The 23,462-nt window shown below is 43.3% G+C and overlaps 1 protein-coding gene across 1 annotated transcript; it reads left to right on the top strand.

The window, feature by feature from the left end:
- Positions 1–15,131: 15,131 nt before the first annotated feature.
- Positions 15,132–22,107, top strand: LOC103643314 (ABC transporter A family member 2). Its single transcript, XM_008666467.3, has 16 exons — positions 15,132–15,644; positions 17,726–17,957; positions 18,278–18,447; positions 18,524–18,709; positions 18,888–18,983; positions 19,067–19,267; positions 19,352–19,508; positions 19,589–19,818; positions 19,905–20,022; positions 20,112–20,188; positions 20,280–20,369; positions 20,460–20,603; positions 20,697–21,011; positions 21,103–21,183; positions 21,259–21,435; positions 21,625–22,107. The coding sequence occupies exons 1-16, from the start codon at positions 15,276–15,278 to the stop codon at positions 21,868–21,870; spliced, it is 2,889 nt and encodes a 962-aa protein (XP_008664689.1). The 5' UTR covers positions 15,132–15,275; the 3' UTR covers positions 21,871–22,107.
- Positions 22,108–23,462: the final 1,355 nt, after the last annotated feature.

The raw sequence follows: 23,462 nt of genomic DNA, 5'->3' as shown, positions 1-23,462 counted from the left end.
CAACAAAATTACAATATAGACACAAAGTAAATGATAGGCGGAGTGATAGATGAGGTTACACGCAGGGTGTGAGGTTGTGGGTTCGATTCCCACTGCCCGTGTCCCCTCAGCTAAGGCCTGGCTTGACCAAGCCGTAATTATGTCATGTTGTGCCATAGACACGACCGACACAATCGTGTCATGTCGTGCTGGGCAACAATAGATTTTAAGCATGAGGATCATAATAATATATCAATACAACAATATGGCATTTAAGGTCCTATTTGAGAACAAAGTTTTTGGAAACTACGGTTTTTGAAATACTATAGTATATTTTAGTCATGACGATACCACGGTTTTAAATACTACAGTTTTAGAAACCGAGGTCTAGACCGAAGTTTCAAATATCTTAAACAACTACAATATTTGCAATACTTTAGTTTTGAAAATAGAGATTTTAGCTAGCATGCCAAACATCATTCTGTATATAATACTGTTGTATTCTTCCAAAACTGTAGAACAACTTCACTCCCAAACACCCCCTAAATAGGCCTTTCTAGCATTGCTATGATCTCCATGTGTCTATCTAAACATTTCAAGCAGCAGATACAACAATACAACATGGATCAATTGGAGCACAATTAGAGTTTTTTTTTGAAAATTAGGATTATTGTAGTGTTTGCCTACAATATTTCTTTTTCTTTATATACATATATATATATATATGGGGGTTGGGAATGTACAAATTTACAACCTCATTCGAGGTAACCGCTCACAATGTTTGCACCCAAGTTTTAACAGTGTGGACTAGCGATTTTAAGCATGAGGATCATATCTTCAATGAACATGTTTTTGCACCGCTGGACGTGGGAGGGATTTCATTAAAGATCCACCCATTTTGACATTTCCAGATACTCCACATCATGATTATGACAATCTCCATAGACCACTTCTTCCTTAGCTCCATCGAGATTCTGTCGACCACCAAGTGGGGGTTAGTCAACCTAGGGGGAGTAATTCTGACGATCTGCTAACATCTTTTTGCAAAGCTGCACCTCAGGAACAAGTGGGACTAGGTTTCAAGTTTTGCACAATACAATTCTCACATGTGTATGATTCCAACTCCATATTCCGTATTTTGAGCATATCTCTTGTGTTGAGCCTGACATGCAAGATCAACCAAAAAACATATTTTGTTTCGGCTGACACTTGGTGCGCTATAACCGCGAGAAGGTCCGTGTCACTTCTGATTGTGAGAGGCTCAGCTTGTAAGCCTTATGGGATGAGAAACGCGTGGAGCCCCACATATACCCCCATTTGTCACATTGCACACTTATATGTACCCTACTAAGTTCACCATCAAGTTTATGGAGTTGTTCATAAGCTTCAGTAAACATGGGAAGGTGAAACAAATCTTGTGTTGAAGTAAACCTGTTGAAACTTGCTAACTCGCGGTCAGGCAAGCTCAAACGGTGGGAGAGTAATAAACGGTTTGATGCCAGTAAACGCAAGGTATTAGGGCAACAGTGTTTTTCTCCGACCCTGCAATGGCACAGTATGGGGGTATTTATAGGTAACCGAGGGCCCGCCCTGCCTTGCTAAAGACAATTACACCCTCAGTTACCTAGGTTATCCCCAGAATATTACCCCTTGGGGGGTTACGGCGGGTCATTACAGCGTTATCAATTACAGACATGGGCCAACCCTCTATCAGCCTCGCCAGCGTGGCGGCCTATGGTCGTGACCCTGTGACATGGGCCCCCCTTTTACAATGTGGAAGGTTACAACGCATGGTTTCGTAGTCCTGATTGTTCGATCTCCAGAGTCCTTGATGGTCTTCGCCCTGGTCTGTGCGGGCGAAGGTAGCGCCTGAGTCTTCGCACATACATTGTCCTTGAGCACTTCGTAGTGTAGTTCAATCTTTAGGCCTTCGTGGTCTTCAGTCTTGAATCCTCTGGCGCGGGCTTCTCGAGTGAAGGGGGCGTTACACCTTCGCCCCAACAAAACCGTATGGCCAGTTGCAAGGTGATGTTGTCCGCTGCATAGGAGAAAAGCTCGGGGTACAAGCATCGATGATCCTTTTCATCCCACTTGTCATACCAGAGTTGAATAGATCGACCATTACTAATTACTGGCCTAGCAATGTTTTAAAGAGGGATAGGTTTTTCAAAACATCATTCCGCCAAAAGGAGCCTTTTCTTGTTCGAGGGGATGTCATCTTTTGAATAATGGTTTAGAGTTGTGTTTTGCGATGCTACCTTGTTAAAAACCTTTCTAGGAAAAAACCACACACTGTGAGAAAACCATAGAAAGAAAAAAGAGTGCAACATTTCTATACTAGAACTCAAGTCATTGGTTTCAGTCCATTACATCAATAAAAATAAACTAAGATAAGGATAACACACTAGAAATCATACTTTGCCTCTATCTCCATCAAGGGTCATGCTCTTAAATTATACGCCAAGCAGATTGCACTCTCATTATCACATAGGAGTGGGACTTTGCTCAGGTTGTAGCCGAAGTCTCGGATGGTTTGCCTCATCCAAAGTAGTTGCGTGCAACACTGGCCTGCGGCAACATACTTGGCCTCAGTGATGGATAGGGCAACGAATGTTTGTTTCTTAGAGCTCCAAGACACCAGGGACCTTCCCTGAAACTGGCAAGTCCCTGATGTGCTCTTCCTATCAACCTTGCACCCGGCATAGTCGAAATCTGAATATCCGATAAAGTCAAAGGTAGACCCCTTTGGATACCAGATCCTGAAGCAAAGCGTATGAACTAAATGTCTAAGAATTCGCTTTACGGCCACAAGATGACATTCCGTGTGGTCGGATTGAAATCTAGCACACATGCATACTCTAAGCATTATATCTTGTCTACTTGCACAAAGATAAAGTAATGAACTTATCATAGACCGATATGCCTTTTGATCAACAGACTTACCTCCCTTGTCGAGGTCCAAGTGTCAGTCGGTTCCCATTGGCGTTTTAGCGGGCTTTGCGTCCTTCATCCATTGGCATTTTAGTGGGCTTTGCGTCCTTCATCCCAAACCTTGTGAGCAAGTCTTGGGTATACTTCGTTTGGGAGATGAAGGTTCCTTCCTTGAGTTGCTTTATTTGAAATCCAAGGAAGTAGTTCAACTCACCCATCATTGACATCTCGAATTTCTGCATCAATAATCTGCTGAACTCTTCACATGACTTTTGATTAGTAGAACCAAATATTATGTCATCGACATATATTTGGCATACAAACAAATCACCATTACAAGTTTTAGTGAAAAGAGTAGGATCCTTATTCCCGACCTTGAAAGCATTAGAAATGAGAAAGTCTCTAAGGCATTCATACCATGCTCTTGGAGCTTGCTTAAGTCCATAGAGCACCTTGGAGAGCTTATACACATGGCAGGGATACCTGTCATGCTCAAAGCCAGGGTTTGTTCCACATAGACTTCCTCCTTGATTCGTCCATTTAGGAAGGCGCTTTTCACGTCCATTTGAAATAGCTTAAAGGAATGGTGAGCAGCATAGGCCAATAAAATGTGAATTGACTTGAGCCTCGCTACAGGAGCAAAAGTCTCCTCAAAATCCAAACCTGCGACTTGGGCATAACCTTTTGCCACAAGTTGAGCCTTGTTTCATGTCACCACCCCATGCTCATCTTGCTTGTTGCGGAACACCCACTTGGTTCCCACAACGTTTTGCTTCGTATGTGGCACCAGACTCCATACTTCATTTCTTTTGAAGTTGTTGAGTTCTTTTTGCATGGCCAACACCCAATCCGAATCATGCAAGGCTTCTTCTACCCTGAAAGGCTCAATACAAGAAACAAAAGAGTAATGCTCACAAAAGTTAGCTAAACGTGACCGAGTGGTTACTCCCTTGCTGATGTCACCTAGAATTTGATCCACTGGATGATTCCTTTGAATGGTGACCCAGACTTGAGTTGTAGGGGCCTGTGGTGCTTCCTCCTCCTTGTCTTCCTGTGCTCCCCCTTGATTCATGCACCTAGAGGGAGGGTGAATAGGTGATCCTGCAATAATCAACTCTAAACAACACAAACATTGTTTATGAATGTTAGTGAAATCAAAACCAAGTTGATGTAAATAGAGAGAGAGAGAGGAAGAGAACTCTTCACTTGATTGTTCCTTTAAGATATGTGAGAACTCTATGGAAGAAGGACAATCACACTAAAGAAATGCACAAGTGACACGGTGATTTTATCCCGTTGTTCGGCCAATGCCTACTCCACGTTGTGGTGACCTCCTTCGGTCAAGGGTTGCACTCAACCCCTCTCAAGTGATCCAAAGATCTAACTTGAGTACCACAGTTTTATTCCTTTTCTCAAGTATTCCCTTTGTGAGGAATCTCTACAAGTTGGAGTCTCTCACCCTTACAAAATTTGATGACAAGTAAACCACAAGGGAGGGAATAGTGTAACACCCTGAATTGGGGTATAAAATTTCTTTCTAATTATCAACCAAATGGAGGTGTTACTCTTCTCTCTCTCTCTAATTTCTCTCTCTCTTTTTCTTTTTGGTAGAATTAGCTTAATTAGTGAGGGGTTATTTATTTTATTTTTTCCAAACAATATGGGTCATGAAATATTGCATCATGTTGAACTCCAAATATTCTTTGAATTGTTGCACATGTTTGATTTAGTTTGAATTTGAAACTTGGTTTGAATTTGAATTGAAAACCATATAGAAAATAAATAGAAAAGGCATTAGAAATTCCCTGAAAATGGAAAAACCCAATTTGGCCCAGTTAGCCCAAGCCGACTCAATCTGCGCGCCCGCGCTAACAGGCGGCCCCCGCCTGTCAGCCTGTTCCACCCGCGTGCTCTCTCCCCTCTCTCCCTCCCGCTGCCCGGTGGGCCAGTCCTGTCGGCGCTGTTTCTCTTCGCGAGCGCTTGCTCTCCGTCTCTGTCCCGCGGACCCCATCCGTCAGCCTACCCTAACCTCCCGCCCACGTCCCCACCGTGGACGTGCCCACGCCCGCGCGATCTCCAGCCACCTCCGCACGCCCTCGCCCCTTTAGAGCCCCGTGCCCCGCTCGCCCACTTCCCCCTCTCACTTGCGCCCTCAGCCGAGCTCTCTCGCCCCCTCTCTCGCCCTGCGCGCGCAACCAGACAGTTCCACCGCCGCTCACCGAAGGTTGCCGCCGTTCCGCGACCGTCGTTGAGCCCTCATCGCGCCCGTTCCCTCGGTAAGCTCCACCGCTTCACCCGCAGCTCGGGACACCCTTTGATTTGTCCTTTCCCCCTCTAGTTCGTCCGGTCCGCACTCACTGGAGCACTTCTTGCGCAGCCGGAGTCCGTCGCCGTCGACCCGAGACTTCACCGCCTCCTCGCCATCCTCCAGGCGCTCCTGGGTTCGCATTCGTGGTAAGCAACCTCCCCATGCACTTAATTCGTTCGTTATTGCTCTAGCGCCCGCGCAATTCCTCGCCAGAGTGGATCCACGCCGCCGTTAGCTCGCCTCACCGTGTTTCGCACTCTCTGGTGCCCCCGCATCGACTTGATGCCCACGATCGAGTTCGCCATGTCACCCTGAACGCGCCTGAGCCTTTCACCAAGCCCCTAGAGCCCCACCGTGGTCGTCCCCCTCGTGTCCGGCGAGACCTCACTGCGGAGTCGAGCGGCGCCACCGCACCCATGACCGGTCGCTGGCTGTTGGATCTCGGACGTCCGTCCGAGATCTGGCGGTATGGATTTAATCAGAACAATCTAATCTCAACTGTCCAATGCAGATCCAGCAGCTCAGCCCCGCTCCCCTCACCCGCGCCCGTGCCGCTAGGCCCGGCCTGTCAGCCCTGCCCTGGGTCGCTAACACCCTGAGCCCACCTGTCAGCGCTTGCCGCGCGCCCCACGCGCTCGACTGTGAGATCTAATCTCTCCCGTCCGCTCGTGATCGTGCGGTCCAGATTACCCGATACCCCTTCGCGTGGCAGTTTTGCGTAAGAGACCCTCAGGTTTCCGAGAATCAACCCGCTGTCCTGAATTTTAGCGCGCAGACCCCTGGTTTCTTTTAAACAGACCTTGACCATTCAAATAATCACATAATTAGGCTTGATTTCATATTTTAAACTTCAAAACTTGTTTATTTCATATATTTTTCATATGAACTCCAAATTTAGTGGTTCAAATTGCAAAATGTTCATAGGAATATTCTGTGTTCAAATAAATTATGTTCATCCACAGTCTGTGTGCTCTAATTTTTTGTCTAAGCTATAGGAAGGTATATGTTAACTTATCTATTTAAGAAAATAAGTAAAAAGGAAAACCTTAACTATAATTAGATGTTTAATGTTGTGAGTTTAGTAAAATGTTATGCATGAATTGGTCCCTATTATAACTTTGTGTCTCACTAAAGTTAGTGGCACTAAACTAAATAGTCCATGAAATCTAGGGAATCATTGATCTCTAATCATATTAAACCCTAGTATTTAAGTCTACTCTTTTATGTTCATAATGTCTTGTCAAACTAGTGTATACTTGATTGTACATGTTTGGTGTGCTGTTCATTTGTATTTTCCAAATGTACTGAATGTATGATCGCTTTATTTAGACAACGAGCCGTCTGTAGTTACTGAGTGTGTTGCTGAAGATCTTCCTGAGCAACAACCTGGTGAAGGCAAGTGTCCTCAGACCTACCATGTCCTATTTACTTTATAATTCATTGTCCTGCATTACATTATTGAAACCTTAAGGATCGACTAGTCTGTATCTACTTATCCTTGTTTACCTTTTGGGTTACATGGTTAGCTTTATGCTATTGCTTTACCTTAATCAATGAACATGATGTGAATCTTACAATACGATGATGTTATCCCGATGATGTTCTTGTGATACTTTAGGGGACTTAGGTTGTTTCCTGAGTACCTCTCCATAAGGACCTGTTTGGGGAGTAAACAACCCGAGATAACAGTGCAACCATGAGGGTGGAATGGGACGCCCTTAGCTGATTAATTAGAGGAACCACAGGAGTAGTTGGCTTCGCCGTAGAGCCGTCAATGGGGTCTAGGCATAGTACTTGCTCTGTCGAGGCTAGTTGCAGAGGTTCTCGATTTGGTTTTGTTAGTCACCCTTCCTTTGGGGAGATGTAATGTGTTTATCAAACTCGAGAAACCTAACGGGCGGCTATGACCTCTGGCGTATCTTTGTAAAGGCTACGTAGTGAGACCCTGCTAGGTCACCTTAGTAGTGATCAATGGGGAGGCTAGAACCCTGGGCAGAATGGGAATCACGACTTGTGGGTAAAGTGTGTGACCTCTGTAGAGTGTTAGAAACTGATATATCAGTTGTGCTCACGGTTAAGAGTGGTCTTAGAATCCTCTTTGATTAGAAGAACTTTGGTTACTTTTATGATGATGGTTAATATGAATGGTTATAATTGTGGTCTATGGTATTTCCACTTGGAGGGAGTACATTTGGGTAATAACTGGGTTATTACTAAAAACTTGGCTCTATTAATAGTAATAAATACTTGACCAACTAAAAGCAACTGCTTAACCTTAACTCCACATACAGCTAGTCCACTTTAGCCAAACAGGACATTTGCTGAGTATGTTGATGTGTACTCACCCTTGCTTTACAACCCACCCCACCCCAGGTTGTCCCCACTATACTCAGTGCTTAGGAGGTGATGCTGGCAACATGGAGGACTTTGAGGAATTTCAGAACTACGATGAGTTCTAGTTTATCATAGTGGCAAACCCCCAGTCAGTTGCCTGTGAAGGCCTTATCTTCTATGTTTCGTATTTCCGCACTTTGATGTTAAAATGACTATGTTATAGACTCTGTGGATGTCTTGGACATCTTGATGTAATAAAGTACTTTTCCGCTATTTACTTTGAGCATTGCGTGATGATGTCCAATTATGTAATCACTGTGTACGTGAGTTTCTGATCCTGGCACGTACATGGTTCGCATTCGGTTTGCCTTCCAAAACCGGGTGTGACAGGGGTGAGGTCACTCATGCGTCATGGGTGATAACCAAACGAAGCAGTGGTGTAGTGATTGCGAGGATCTATTCACTCGGAGCCTTGGATCATCAACTTCGAGATCTCCACCCAATCAAGTTATCGTACCTCACGGAAGATCGAGCTTTGCCCTCTATCACTCGGTCCGAAGGCGCGGCAGCGGATCCCTAGGAGCGACGGATCTGGCCCGCCATAGACAACGCATCCGAGGTGAGAGCGACTACTGTGGTGGATCTTGGGGCGCGTGTGCAATAGCGGTGCCCTAAGACACGCACGACGGCGACACATTTGAGGTGGGAGCGGCGGCGACGAAATTCTCTAGACACGAGCGGCGACAGAGGGCTCCCCTAGGTGCGAGCTATGGTGGATCCCAGAGGTGAGGCTACGGTTCCTGGGGACGCACAACATCGACGGCGGGCTCCCCTAGGCGCGAGCTATGGTGGATCCCAGAGGTGAGGCGATGGTTCCTGGGGCCACACAGCGGCGGTGGCCCCCTAGGGCGCGCGACGGTGACATCATCCGAGGCGGTGGCGACTCCCCTAGGAGCGAGCGACAAACATGTTTTATGCTACTTTGTATATATATTTATGCCAACATAAATAGGTTTTTACGACATACATTTCAGTTCATGGCTCCGCTTTCCATCTATTATCTGTTTATAATATTTCTATTCACATTTTACGCAAAGGTTTATTGATTTTATGCATTATATTGTTACCTAACCTACTGTGTATATGGTGTTCGTACCATTTACGCAAGATGTATTAGATATTTATGATATACACATTTACGCAACGTAACCGCTCCCGGATATAAAGGCCATTTGTGCTCATAACTACAGGTTTTACGCTCGAACATGAATATGCGTTCACCAGTGAACCGCATGCCAGATTTTTACGCAGTGTGCAACATTATATAAATAACTACACCTTGTAGCATAATTAGTATAAGTATATAGCATAAACTGGTTCTAACGAGCCTAGCTGCCTTGCTATTGAAGCGATCCAATATTTATGGAGATAATAAAATATTTAAATAAGATTTTTTTGTTTCCATGCATGTCAATACATTTCCTTTCATCAACCATTCCTGTCATCCTATATTTGTGCGCATGAAACAGTAAACAAATTTTTATGTAATGTACTAAGTTACATAAATAACTACATCATGTAACATAATTAATATCAGTATATATCATGAAGTGGTTATAACGAGCCTAGCTGCATGGCTGTGGGAGTGATTCTATATTTATGGAGTCATCCAATTATTGTGCGCATGCAGTGGAAACAAAAATATCATCCAAAATTTGAGCACATGCAATGGAAACTCACATGATCTGCCATAATTATCAGATCTACCATAAAAATAGGATCTACAAGCATGCATCTACGCGTGTGCACAGGTCCAGTGTTTGGGCAAGGTTTTTATGCCATCTCTATGAACTATTTAGGCTATTTATGTGAACTATTTATGCTATTTGCGCAAAAAAACAGAACCACAATTTATTGCATGCGTCCCACGCTGGGGGTTAGGATGTTGGACTGGGGGTTTGACTGACACACGTGGGGGATGTTTGACCTGGTGCACATAGGCGTGGGGTGTGGATGGGCGCGCCGGCATGGTCCAACCAGGTCACAGGGGTAATCGGCCAGGACTTCCTCTACCATTTGGAAGCCTATGGCTTCCAATATATCATATATATATATGCTATTCATCACCTAGGGTGATGGACCTAACGGTCTATCACCTAGACCGCACCCTGGCGCGCAGACCCGCTCGACCGCATGTCCCATGCGCGCGGCTCCACCCTGCATGGCTCACGACTCCATAGGCGCGCGCTATTAAGTCATTTTCCTTGAGTTTTAGACATTCTAGCGTACATAAGTCATTCTGTCATTTTTATGCATCTCAATCATTTCTTATTATTGGTTCAGTCATTCTAGGAAATATTAAGTCATTCTAGCGTCTAGACAACATCAAGTCATTTCAGAGTCCAAGCAAAGACATTCAGCCATTCAGACAATGTTAAGTCATTCCAATGAACATTTAGTCATTCAAATGAACATTAAGTCATTTTAGTTTTCAGGCATTTTTTTCATGTTTTCTCATACATTCATTTGTTTTTTAGTTCAGTCATTCTTGTTTTTAGGGAAACATCAAGCCATTTTTTAGGGAAACATTAAGTCATTCTTTTTTGTTTTCGGTCATTCTCCATGTTTTTCTCAGACATTTCTAGTTTTTAGTCATTCAAGTGTCTAGACAAAATAAAGTATTTTTTTGATTTTCAGTCATTTTCATATCGACCGGCTCGGTCGGTCGGCACCGATAAGGTAGGTGGGGCAGGCACGAGCGGGTGGGCGGACGGACTGCTTGGTCGACTGGGGATGTGGGGTGTCTCAGTTGGGGCGGGACGCAGACGCGCCAGGGGGTGGTCCAGGTGATGAATCGTTGGGTCTGTCACCCTAGGTGATGAATAGATCTGCCATATATATATATATATTCTAATTTATCTTCTAATCTTTTCGGATGAACCAACCCGTGATATTTTTCTTCTTTCTCGAATTATATCTTCTACACTAGTAAAAAAGATCTATGCCTGCACGAGATATAATTTCTACATGTAGTTTTGGTTATCGAGCGTCAATGAAAAAAATAGCACGTCTAACTCGAGAACCGCTAGTGGAACCAACATTTCACTATCTCCCCAAATCAAAAAATTATTTTGCTATTTTAAAACCCATGTTATATTACCTAAAAAGATTTGTACTGGTCGTTTTCTTAGGTCAACCGCCAGTGCAAATCAATTTCCCGCTGGCGGTTGTCTTAACTGACTTGCCAGTAGAAATCAGTTTTCACTGACAGTTCTCAATTAACCACCTGTGAAAAGAAATATTTCTACTGGCTCTTACCACTAGTGGTTCTAGAAAACACCAAAAAAAGTTAAGAACCGCCTCTATAGAGCTTTTTTGTACTAGTGCTAATGATATTCTGAGGTTTAAAACCAAATGATGATACTGATTTGCGAACACATGGTTGATATGTGCCCTTGTGTTCGGGTTGTGGTAAGTGGTTGTCAACAGATAGTGCCTTGGGGTGAGTCAGATGGACTAACCAAGGTACGAGGTTGTGTGTGCAGACATGTCTCTCGGCTTGTGGTGTGCAGGTGTGCAGTCAGGAGACAGTGGTTGACAGCGAAGGTGAAAGTCATGCGGGTTTGTGCCGATGGACCGGGAGCGGAGAAGGATGAACACTTAGTCTTGATAGAGGGACTAGAGAAGCTAGGTGACTAGCCGTGGTGGTTGACACTTGGGGCATTAACGGGCGCAAGAACATAGAGGAGCGGATCATGTTGTCGACATGGTTCTGGACCGGTGGAACACATGTCCAGGACGTGGGGGACGTGTATGGAGTATGCTACCCACAGAGGTTCGGTGGTTGAGCCTCAAATATGCCCATCACTACGGTTCGTTGGTTTCACCGGGTTTGGGCCTCAAAATCCGGTGGTACGGTTCCAGTGAGAATTAGGGGCGACACATGGCATCATCGTTAAGGGTGCATCAAGGCGAAGCAACTTCGTGAAGAGTGTGTAGCCATTAGATTGAAAATCCAGAAGATGGTCCATTTTGCCCCCAGATGACTACATAAGCTCTATGTATCTAGGGGTAGTTTAGGGAAGTAGAATAACTCTCTATAAATGGAGTAGAGGGTTGGTTGTTTAGGCATCTCCATAAGGGAATTTCATTTGGCTATCTCTTTTACTTATCTCTCTAGCACTTAGTCTGTAATTTCTCTCTAGTTTCTAGCTTGGAGACCCGTAGGTGTCTTTGAACCATGGAATCTAAGATTGTGAGTTTTTGAGGAAGTTTGTTTGTAATCACACGGAGCTATCGCATATTTTTCTTTCATCTTAGATCAGATTTGGTTTTGTGCTTGATATGGTTTTATTCTTCTCAACAATTCTACTTTGGATTTTGATGGTTGAGTTGAAGTTTTTGAGATATTTTTATTCTTGATGGTTGAGTTGAAGTTTTTGGGGATATTCTCTATTTAGGGACTGTCCTGGGATCACTACTAGGCTCTAAATCGAGCAGATCATGGGTGTGTGCAGTTCTCTAGCAATTTTGTTCGAAGTTGCAAAACCCCAACAAAACCCTATTTAAAAATGAGTTTTTATCTATTTTGGGTGCAATGATCTTTTCAAGTTCATACTCCATGAATCACTTCTTCATCTGTGCTTGTTGCTTGCAAAATTTGAGGTCATTCTGACCATTTCTTGTTGTGTGTCACTGTTGCGTGCTCTGCACACTACTACAGAGAAGCTATATAGAGGCGGTTGTGAACCTATTTGTACTAGCGTTTTTTAGAACCGCCAATGGCAAGGGCCACTAGAAATAATTATTTGTACATGCGGGGTAACTGAGAACTGCCAGTAGAAATCAAATTCCACTAGCCGTTAGGCTAAAACGTCAGTGGGAATATTTTCCAGGAAACATAAAATAGGTTTAAAAAATAACAAAAAAATATTTTATTATGGGGAGGCCCCATTCTGGCCCCACTCATTTGTCTCCGTCAAAGTCATGACATTTTTCGCGTGCTACAAGGCTAGTGGAAATTGAACCCTCGACCTCACCCTCACGTGTACCCCTCCCTACCACTCGACCTATCACTTTCTTCATGTCTAAATTATAGTTTTGTTGCCCACATATTAGAACAATCCAAGTATAAATTGACCATTTGAGGTTGTAAATGAATTCAAATGAATAGTTGTCAACTACAAAGTTTCATAACTTTTGAAGTTCTACAATTTTTATTTTGGTACTTTCCCATCTGAGGTTGTTTGCAAAATTTGCATTTTAAATTTGACAAATTTATATGTAAATTTTGAGAGCCAAAATGATTTCAAATAAAAGTTGTCAACTATAAAGTTATATAACTTTTAGGGATCTACAATTTTTATGTTGGTGGTTTTTTCATATGAGGTCATTTGAAAAACTTAGAAAATTCAAGATAAAAATTATTTTTAGTGGCAGTTTCTTAAGACAACTGCCTATAGAAATCGATTTTATAGGTGATTCTTTAAGAAAACTTCCACTAGAAATCATGGATTTCTATAGATGGTTTCTTAAGGAACCGCCCGTAAAAATATGATTTCTACAGACGGTTTTCTTAAGAAACCGCCACTAGAAATACCATTGGTGCTTGATAACTGAAACCGCCTGTAAAAATTTCATCCCACCGCAGGCTTAGAGCTCTTGTCTACTAGTGGCAAGTGCTTTCCTGTAAACTATTTGGTGCAGCCAATAGACACTAGATTGGATTGTTCCTGCTGAAGTGTTTTTGGTGTCCTTTGGAGTCTGGATTAAATTCAGGAATCAAGTCATGTATGCTTACGTTTGAGAATTTTAGTGGCTCCCATCTCCCTTCTGATCTCCTCTCCGGTCCTTCATTATTTGTATGGAATACTTAGCTATTCATGAAGTATGGTGTACGAGGATTTAGGTGTGAGAATGTGATCAGCAGTCAAAGCGTCTGGTGTTTGAGAATGAAGACCATTCTTAAATAAGGGTGATAGTGGTTCCAGTAAGATGCTGAATAGTAAATATCAATATGCCTTGTCTAAAATTTAACTTTAGGTAAAACAACATAAACATGATGTTTAAGTGTTTGAATAAGTTGTACATACCCCACTTTATGTTTTTAGCACTTTGTTTTGCCTATTAACTCATTTCTGCAAGAAAAGTGCGTTTTGGACTTGAAACGAGTCACATTGAAAACTCTGGTGAAACTATGAAAAAAAGTATGTTTCCTGCACTTAGTCAATTGGCATAAGTGCTAACTATGTTTGTCTAAGTCATAGGGAAGCTACCAAGGAAAGTCGAAAAAGTTTGGAGAAGTTTGGCTCAAAAGAGCTCAGCTTGCTGTGGTCTAGGCTACACTGGACGGTCCGGTGGTGCACCGGACCAAGTCCGTGCAACCCAGCCATACGTATCGGTCTCGGTATTTTTCTTTAGAAATCACCGGACCGCTAACAGTACTCGGTCTGTTGTGCACCAGACCGCTTCTCCAATGGCTCTCTCCAATGGGGTTCTGGCGCCAACACCTAGCTGACGTCACCCGACGGTCCGATGGCACACCGGACCGGTTTGGTGCCACCCAACTAAGGAAAGGAGCTAATCAGAAGATATGTTGACCGTTACTGTGGATGGTCCAGTGCACCCGCATATAGGGAAGTTTTACAACTTCAATTTGGAAGGGGTAATGGCTCTTAGCCCCTTGGGGCTATAAAAGGACCCATAGGCGCCTCCAAGCAGTACTCAAGCATCTCAAGAGTATACCAACACTCTGAAACTCTGTGACCACGCCCTCAAGTGTTTTTAGTGAGATCTGAACGCTAATTTTGTGCTATTTTTGTGAACTCTTGTTCTTGCGCTCTTGTCTTCGTGTTTCTGGTGCGTGTTGTTGTGATTTGCTCTTATGTGCATATTCTATCTCCCTCGGTTACTTTAAGGTGTGACTTTAATTTTTGTAAGACTGTGAAAGACTCCAAGTTGTGGAGATTGTCCACAAACAAGAATACTTGATATAAGGAAGAACCGTGGCACACAAGTTTGATCTATTTGATCACTTGAGAGGGGTTGATTGCAACCCTTGTTCAAAGGAGGACACCACAACCTGGAGACTTTGACTAAACCACACGATAAAAATCGATGTGTCACTTGTCTCATTTACTTTATGGTATAGAATGTAAAACACAAACAGACATGTGATGTATGCAAAGGTGGGTTCAAAGCTAACAACCATGATTTAAATCTTTATTTGTGTATACTTTTAATATTTTTATTATTTAAATATGGGTGGTCACAAGGACCATGGGAACCCAGAAAATTGATGCGTTTAATACAGTAGAAAAGGAAGAATGACAAGATATAACGGTGGAAACCGTGGTGCTGCGCTGCAGCAGCCACCCAACACAGGATTTCTGCAGCTGTGGCCTGTGGGTGCAGACAGCCACAAAGTCTGATGAGCTGCAGTTACAAGTATTGAAAAATATTAAAAATGGAAGGAGAAGGAAGCTGCTCTCTGAACCGGCTGCAAGAACGATGTGCTGCAGCCTGCAGGCAGACACGAGGGCCCCACTAAACCGCGTCTTCCTCCTGACTGTCTGTTTTCAAACGCATCCCTTATAAATACTCAAACCTCATATTCCTCCCGTAAGCTCCACGACCGGAGAGAGAGAGAGCGCGCGCTATCCAAGCCAAGAAACTCCCCCCGTAGTCCGCGGCCCGGGCTCACGACCGATCCGGTCCGGGCCCGATGGAGCTCCTGAGCGGCGGCGCGCTGGCGTGGCAGCAGTACCGCGCGCTGCTCCGCAAGAACGCCACGCTCACCTGGCGCAACCGCCGCTCGGCGGCGCTGCAGCTCTTCTCCTCGCTCGTATTCATCTTCCTCATCTTCTGCATCGACCGCGCCGTCCGCTCCAGGTTCTCCAGTACCACCGCCTACCGCAACGTGCCCGACCCGGAGGCGCTCGTCGCGCCGCCGATCCCGCCCTGCGAGGACAAGTTCTTCATCAAGTCCCCATGCTACGACTTCCTCTGGAGCGACGGCGGGAGCGCCCGCATCAGGGGCCTCGTCGACGCCATCCGGAGGAACAACCCCGGCCGACCCATAGCACCCGAAAAGGTCCCGATTCCTTCCGATCCCCCATCAGTTGTGGGTCTGGGTTGGGCGAGATTGGATTTTATTAATAATAAGTGCATCCTTGTGGGGGAATTTTTGTTTGTGTGCGATGTTCGCCTGCGGAGTTGGTTTACCTGTCTCGCGTGGGGATTTTGGATTTTCTCTCTTTTTATTTTTTGAGATCAAGAATCTGGATTCTGGGTGGGGAATGGTCGGATTTAAGCTCATGAGAATTTTTTTTCTCGACGAGAAAGAAAACCGCGCGATAATTTCCTGTTTGACATACGGAATTGGTTGCTGGGACGGTGGAAGCTAAGCTATACATCGGCATGAGCCTCTTGGTTTTGGAATTGTAAAATAAATTTAATTCAACTTAAATGTATTAAGGGGGCAGCTCTTCTCTTAGCGAGAATCACTTCTAGAAAACTCCATAGTGCACTAGTATTCATTTTGTACTAAGGTGGGAGCTAAAAAAAACCCTGCTTTCCTCTACTCCTAACATCTCTAACCCCTCAGGAATCAGTTCACTCATAATTTGCTAAATAATTTTCGTCAAATATATTCACTTCTACTTGAAAATCATTTAGAATCACTCTATTGAATAATTAACTCTCAAAGCTAGAGAATCATGGAGCAGAGCTCTGCCAAACGAGGCCTAAATCTTGTCCACTGTCACGAGTTGTTTTACCTCATTTTAACTTTATAAACATTTTGGAGCTTAGTGGCTTGGACAGCTTCATGGTTAACTTGAATCATCATAAGGCTTGATGCTCACAATTTTAGTATGTGATGATTTGGTTCCATCTTACTTTTTTTATGCTAGCCGTGGGCACTCCCTTCAGAATTTAGGTGGTAGAATCCGCCGGTTTTCCAAATGGAAGGTTAAAAAAGATGCCTATTTTGTTGCATATTACGTGAGCTCGGAAACTCCTAGGTCTACAAGGAACAGCTAATTCAGTTAACTGTTTCAAGTCACTTTCATGATCTAGTGTGTCCTAAGGCCTTTCCATGGAAACAAGGATGGTGAGGATGCATCTTGGGATGTTAACTCCGAATATTTTTGAGAAATTCTAGGGAAGATTGTGTTTTCTAAAAAAATCTAGGCAAGAGCGTGGGGTTCTCATAAATTAGTTGATGGTATCAATGAACTGGTGCTAGGTTTCTGTAAATTAGTATATTATTTAGAAGCTTGAAAGGCATGCAGATAAAATCTGCCCAGATTGGAGTCCAGACATTCATGGGTACATTATGTAGTCATCTGAATTAATTTACTTACAGCTTGTGATTTTTTTGTTTTTTATGCTAATCAGGTAAAAAATATGGCATTCAAGGCTTCTCATGTCATTATTCATTATTTTTTTCGGCTCGCATCATCCCCACTAGGGGTTACAAGGAAGGGTACATCATTTAAAACAAAAACACTGAATTCCACTAGAGCTATCACCTAGTTATGCAAGATCAGGGCGGAGCACCAGTTTTCAACACCGTGCCACCTGCCGCAATCTATGTGCCCGCCCACTACCGCGCATCTTTCCTACACTCACGAAGTGTGCAATGAAGCGTGGTTAGTTCTCTTTGGATTGTCATTTGACATAAGTTTGAATCTGATGGTAAACTGAAAAATATAATACCCGAATCCACATGTAAACGTTTTGACCTTTCCTTGTACTTCCCTAACGTTGCTCATTAATTTGTAGAAGTTGAGTAACATGTATATAATTAATCCTTCATTATAGTACTCCGCTCGCTGCAGCATCTGCTGCTGTTTCACACCTATGAAACACTGTAGCACATGCTGTGCAGCCACAACAGCAGCTGCTGTAAAGCTCAGCCAATCAGTAATTTCTAAGCACTTTTATCCCTATTTTTGCTTTAGTTCCATTTCTAAATAAGCGCTCCATCTTTCTCAGTGTATAAATGAAGGGCAACAAAGTCTTTGAGTCACTTTGTTAATACTAACAGCTTATATTTATGACTTGAGGGAGTATGTGCACTAGCCAAAACTTAATCAAGTTCTGTGACTGCAACCCAGAATTGACAATCACTCAACACGTCATCTAATTGGTTATCAGTGATTCTTTCAGGTTTTAGGTTTTAGGACTCCAGATGATGTTGATGCTTGGTTGTTTCAAAACCCAATGCGTTGCCCTGGGGCTTTACATTTTCAAGATATAAATGCCACTCAGATAAAGTATGGTATTCAGACAAACTCTACTCCGGTAGCACGGAGAGGAACATATGAAGACCCTACCTTCAAGTTCCAGATACCACTCCAAGTTGCAGCTGAGAGGGAAATGGCAAGGCTTCTGATTGGAGGTATTAATTTTCCATGCTTATTTAAGAAAAATGTTGTTTATATGTATTCTCATCCACGGTGACAATAATTCCTGCTAGTTTGTACTTTTTAAACACTATTTTCTTGTCCAAACATTTTTTCAGACTATTTAATGTAAGCACAAGCACATTTTTCATTAAGAGGAACAGAAAAAAGCTTAAAAATTTTACAACCCCGCTTACTGATGGTGGATTCCGCAAATGTTTCTTTAGTGTGTAATGCATAATTAACTGTTAGTTTTGTGTTTGGTTCTGTTAGTTAATTGTTCATTGGGAATAAGTGTTTTTCATTAATGTAACAGACCCAAATTTTAGCTGGACTGTTGGATTTAAAGAATTTGCTCACCCAGCCACGGAGACCTTCTCTACCATTGCTCAAGCAGGGCCAACTTTTTTTCTTGCCATTGCTATGTTCGGATTTGTTTTCCAAATCAGTGCATTGGTGGCAGAGAAAGAACTAAAGCTTCGTCAGGTTCAGACTTCACTCACCACAGTCTGCCTGCATATCTTTATGCTCAAAGTGAGCCCGAATTTTGATATATTTGCAGGCTATGTCTACCATGGGGCTCTATGAATCGGCTTACTGGTTATCGTGGTTTACCTGGGAGGCCTTTCTTACAACACTTTCAGCACTTTTTACTGTGCTCTTTGGGATGATGTTCCAGTTCGATTTCTTCCTTCATAATAATTTTGGAATCCTATTCCTCCTGTTCTTCCTATTCCAACTGAACATGGTAAGTTCCAAATATTAATTGATTTATTTGTTTTGATTGTACCTATTTTTCATGTTCAATTCTATTAACAACACATTTCATGGAGAGTTTTGTATTTTTTCTAATCTTGTCATAGTTTGCGAGGCATATGTTTCTTTTAAACATCCCTTTACAGAGACATCCATCATGTTTCCTGCAGCTTAGTTTTGCTTTCATGATATCCACGTTCGTAGCGAAGGCAGCATCAGCTACTACTGTTGGATTTGCAATATTCATTATTGGGTTCTTGACTCAGGTAATATTTTGTTAATCGTCATCTTATGTATCCAGTATTATTTTTTGCAGAAAATATGACAAACTTTTGTTCTTCCTGTGCAGCTTGTTACCACCTTTGGGTTCCCTTATTCGTCTGACTACAAAAAGTTGTACCGGACATTGTGGTCTTTATTTCCTCCTGATTTATTTGCCAAAGCCCTCAACATTCTAGGCAAGGCAACAGCCACTCCTGAGGATAAAGGTTTTAGCTGGAATCAGCGTGGGGAGTGCCCATCTTTTGAGACTGACTGTGTCATTACTATTGTACGTGCAAAACTTTGCTTATTAAATTTTATGTCTTTTAGTGACTAGATTTCAATCACTTATTGTTTGCAAAATATCTTACAGGATGATATATATAAGTGGCTCATATCCACATTTTTCTTGTGGTTTGTCCTTGCGATATACTTTGACAACATACTTCCAAATGTAAACGGCGTTCGGAAGTCAGTTTTCTACTTTCTTATGCCTTCATACTGGACGGGTAAAGGAGGCAAGATGGAAGGTTAGATATTGAAGTATTTGATAGCTACTCACATTGTTTCCGCTGTCGTATCTTACACTGCCCATTAATCTTTATTCCAGAGGGAGGCCTCTTTAGCTTTTTTGGTTCAAGCCGTCCTGCAGATGATGCTACCCCTACTGACGAGGATGTCCTTGCGGAGCAAAACCTAGTAAAGGAACAAGCTGCAAACAATGCGGTAGATCCTAATGTTGCAGTTCAAATACATGGTCTACGTAAGACATATCCAGGAACTTTCAGCATTGGATGTTGTTGCAAATGCTCTAAATCTAAGCCGTTTCATTCGGTTAAAGTAAGTTTTCAATTAGTTTTTGACATAAAATACATGCAACTATGCTTGTCATCATCTGATTATTCATTGCCTAAAACTTTATTCAGGGCTTATGGGTGAACCTTGAGAAGGACCAGCTATTTTGTCTTCTTGGTCCCAATGGAGCTGGAAAAACAACTACAATCAGTTGTCTGACTGGAATCACACCAATTACAGGAGGTGATGGTAAGTATCGTTCATTGAAGCAGCATTCTTGTTTCTTTGTCTCAAAACAACAACTTCCATACTAATAATACATACTAAACATCTCATAGCATTCATTTATGGTCACTCTGTTCGAAGCACTGTGGGAATGTCAAACATCCGTAGGATGATCGGAGTCTGCCCACAGGTGGTGCTTTATACATTTTGATATTATTGATGCAAGTGGTGGTATATTTGAAAAAAAAACACATAAATATGTGTGTTCTGTTACTTTACAGTTTGATATCCTGTGGGATGCATTAACAGCTAAAGAGCACATGGAATTGTTTGCCAGCATCAAGGGATTGCATCCAGCAGCAATCACATCAGTATGTTTCTTAATAAACTTTTGACTTGTTCTGTCTGAAACTCATATGTTCTTGCATTTTGATCTTTCTATAATTGATCGCCTGACACAGGTAGCAGAAGAGTCATTAGCCAAAGTAAAGCTCAGCCAAGTAACTAATGCTCGAGCAGGCAGCTACAGCGGAGGAATGAAGCGCCGGCTAAGTGTTGCGATCGCACTGATTGGTGACCCAAAATTGGTTTTTCTCGATGAACCTGTGAGGAAATAGAAAAAATTTCATTGTTTTGTTCCTTAGACTCCCTTGTGGCCCTGTCACATATCAATCTAACTAAATGTATATGCTTTGTAGACTACTGGCATGGATCCAATAACAAGGAGGCATGTCTGGGACATCATAGAGGAGGCCAAGAAAGGAAGAGCTATTGTCTTGACCACCCATTCCATGGAGGAGGCTGATATTCTTGGTGACCGGATAGCTATAATGGCAAAGGGGAAACTGCGGTGCATCGGGACATCAATAAGGCTGAAGTCGAAATTTGGAACAGGATACATTGCTAATGTTAATTTCTCTGGAAATGGCCACATGCAGAGCCCCAACATCAACAGCAACACTGAGGCTCCGGTTAATCCGAACATAGAAGCTGTCAAATGGTTCTTCAAGGAAGTATGTGTCTCATGGCTAAATAAGATCATCTTAAGATTTTGTCTCTTACCATCATGATATATAAATGCCTTTCTCTTTCGTGTTTAAACAGCGGCTTGATGTTAATCCAAAAGAGGAGAGCAGGACATTCTTGACATTTGTCATCCCTCATCACAAAGAACCACTTCTGACGGTAATACCTTGGCACCAGAGCTCTAGTGTACTTCATTTTTTAAAAGTAAATGATATATTAACACTTTCACAACAGAGATTCTTTGGAGAGTTGCAAGACAGGGAAGGGGAGTTTGGAATATCAGACATTCAACTCGGTCTGACAACACTTGAAGAGGTGTTCCTGAACATTGCAAAGCAGGCAGAGCTGGAGACCTCTACTGCTGAAGGTACCCTGGTGACTCTCAACCTGTCATCAGGAACAACAATTCAGGTGTGTACTCAGTAACCCTAACAATAACAACATACTTCTAACCATAATTGGAGGAAAATATCTGAAATGCAGAAATATCTCCCATCAACTAGACTAGTTTGCTTATCTGGTTGTTTAGCAAAGGAAAAAAACGCTAGGGATACATTTAGAAGTCTTCTGGTCTTTGATTGTGTCTCTTTGACAATTCAGATTCCCAAGGGGGCTCGTTTCGTTGGTATTCCTGGAACTGAGACAGAGGAGCATCCAAGAGGCATCATGGTTGAGGTGTACTGGGATCAGGATGAAAATGGATCGCTCTGCATTTCTGGGCACTCTGACGAGATGCCCGTGCCAGTTCATGCTGAGCTGAGGAGGCCTCCGTCACTTTCTCGTAGGGCCTCAATGGACCGTGGACGTCCAGTTGGGTATATGATTGACCTGAACCAGGTCCCATGAAAAAAAGGATGAGTCCAGGTGCAACGTTTAGATTGGTTTTGATGCAGATTATCTGGTACATATAGTATATAGGAATCTTGTATTCGTGTCTTTGTATTAGAAGTCGTAACCTTGTATTGCAGTAGTAATTGGTAAAGACATGCTTTGTAAAATATCCTATAGTGTAACACAGTATTTTCTGTTGTATGGCAAACAAAGGCTCGAAATATGACGCAATAGAATTACATGGTAACTACACCCTGCGTCTCAAGATACGTTTTTACTACCCATATAGGACCTTTTAGGAGAAGGAAATTTTAGCCCCTCCAATCTCCCTCGTTCCCCTTCTCCCAAACATGGCCCTAGGTATATATTATGTAGAGATACATAGCTAAAACGAAAGAAGCTGCTTTATCTGTGCTATATTAACGTTTAACTATCTGATATGAACTTCAATTAAGCTTTAAAGTTGCTTTCAAGACATGTTGAGTAGACTGAAAGCTCTAACTGCAATGTAGGTTGGGAGTATATTAATATATAAGTAATTGGGCCGAAATACACAATTACACTAACACCTCCGCAGGTCATAACTTTATCTCGGTGAAAACTATGGAAGGAAACCTTTTGGGCGAACTGCGAAGTGGTCGAGACGTGGAGAACGCGACATCGCCGATAGCGACATGCTCGCAGACAAAGTGGAGGTTGATCTCCATGTGCTCCGTGCGCTGATATTGCACGAGATTAGTGGAGAGGTAGACCGCGCTGACGTTGTCGCAATAGACAAGGGTGGCACACACGAAGGGGCTATGGAGCTGCTGAAGAAGCTAACGGAGTTAGAAAACCTTGGCCACATCATTGGCCACATCGTGATACTCGGCCTCAGCGCTGGAGAAAGAGATGACGAGCTGTCGCTTCGAGGACCAAGAGACGACGAGGTTGGCACCTAGGAAACACGGCGTCGCCAGAGGTGGATTGACGCGTGTTGAGATATCCAGTCCAATCGGCGTCGGTGTAGACCACCATCTCATAAGTCCAAGAGGGCCAAAGAAGTAGGCCAAAGTCGAGGGAGCTGAAGTAGAATCTGCTTGAGAGCGATGAGGTGGGGCTCCCACGGGGTGTGCATGTGAAGGCACACCTGCTGGACCGCGTAGACAATGCCAGGCCTGGTGAAGATGAGGTACTGGACTGGAGAGCCCCAGTGAGGCTCCGGTAGGCCGTAACGTCGGTGATTAGGGCACCGTTGTCATGGAAGATCTTCTCTAGAGTGTCAATAGGCGTGGAGCAGAGCTTACAGTCGGACATGCCAACCCGCTCTAGAATGTCGATGGCATACTGGTGTTGGTGAAGGAAGAGGCCCTGGGGCGATTCTCCACTATGACCCTGAGGAAGTGGTGGAGAGGACTCAGGTTCTTCATCGCGAACTCACATTGAAGGGCGACGATCATGCGCTAGAGGAGGGCGACACTGGACATCATGATCTTGATGTCGTTGACATAGAGGAGGTAGACAGTGCTGAGTCACACCGATGGATGAACAAGAAGATGTTCGACTTGGCCTCGACGAAACCGAGGGAGACCAAGTAGGAGGCAAAGCGACTGTACCAAGCATGTGGC

This window comes from Zea mays, chromosome 1, assembly GCF_902167145.1.
Source record: "Zea mays cultivar B73 chromosome 1, Zm-B73-REFERENCE-NAM-5.0, whole genome shotgun sequence".
NCBI lineage: Eukaryota > Viridiplantae > Streptophyta > Magnoliopsida > Poales > Poaceae > Zea > Zea mays.
The sequence above is the reverse complement of the archived record's forward strand: the minus strand, read 5'-3'. Positions and strand labels throughout refer to the sequence as shown.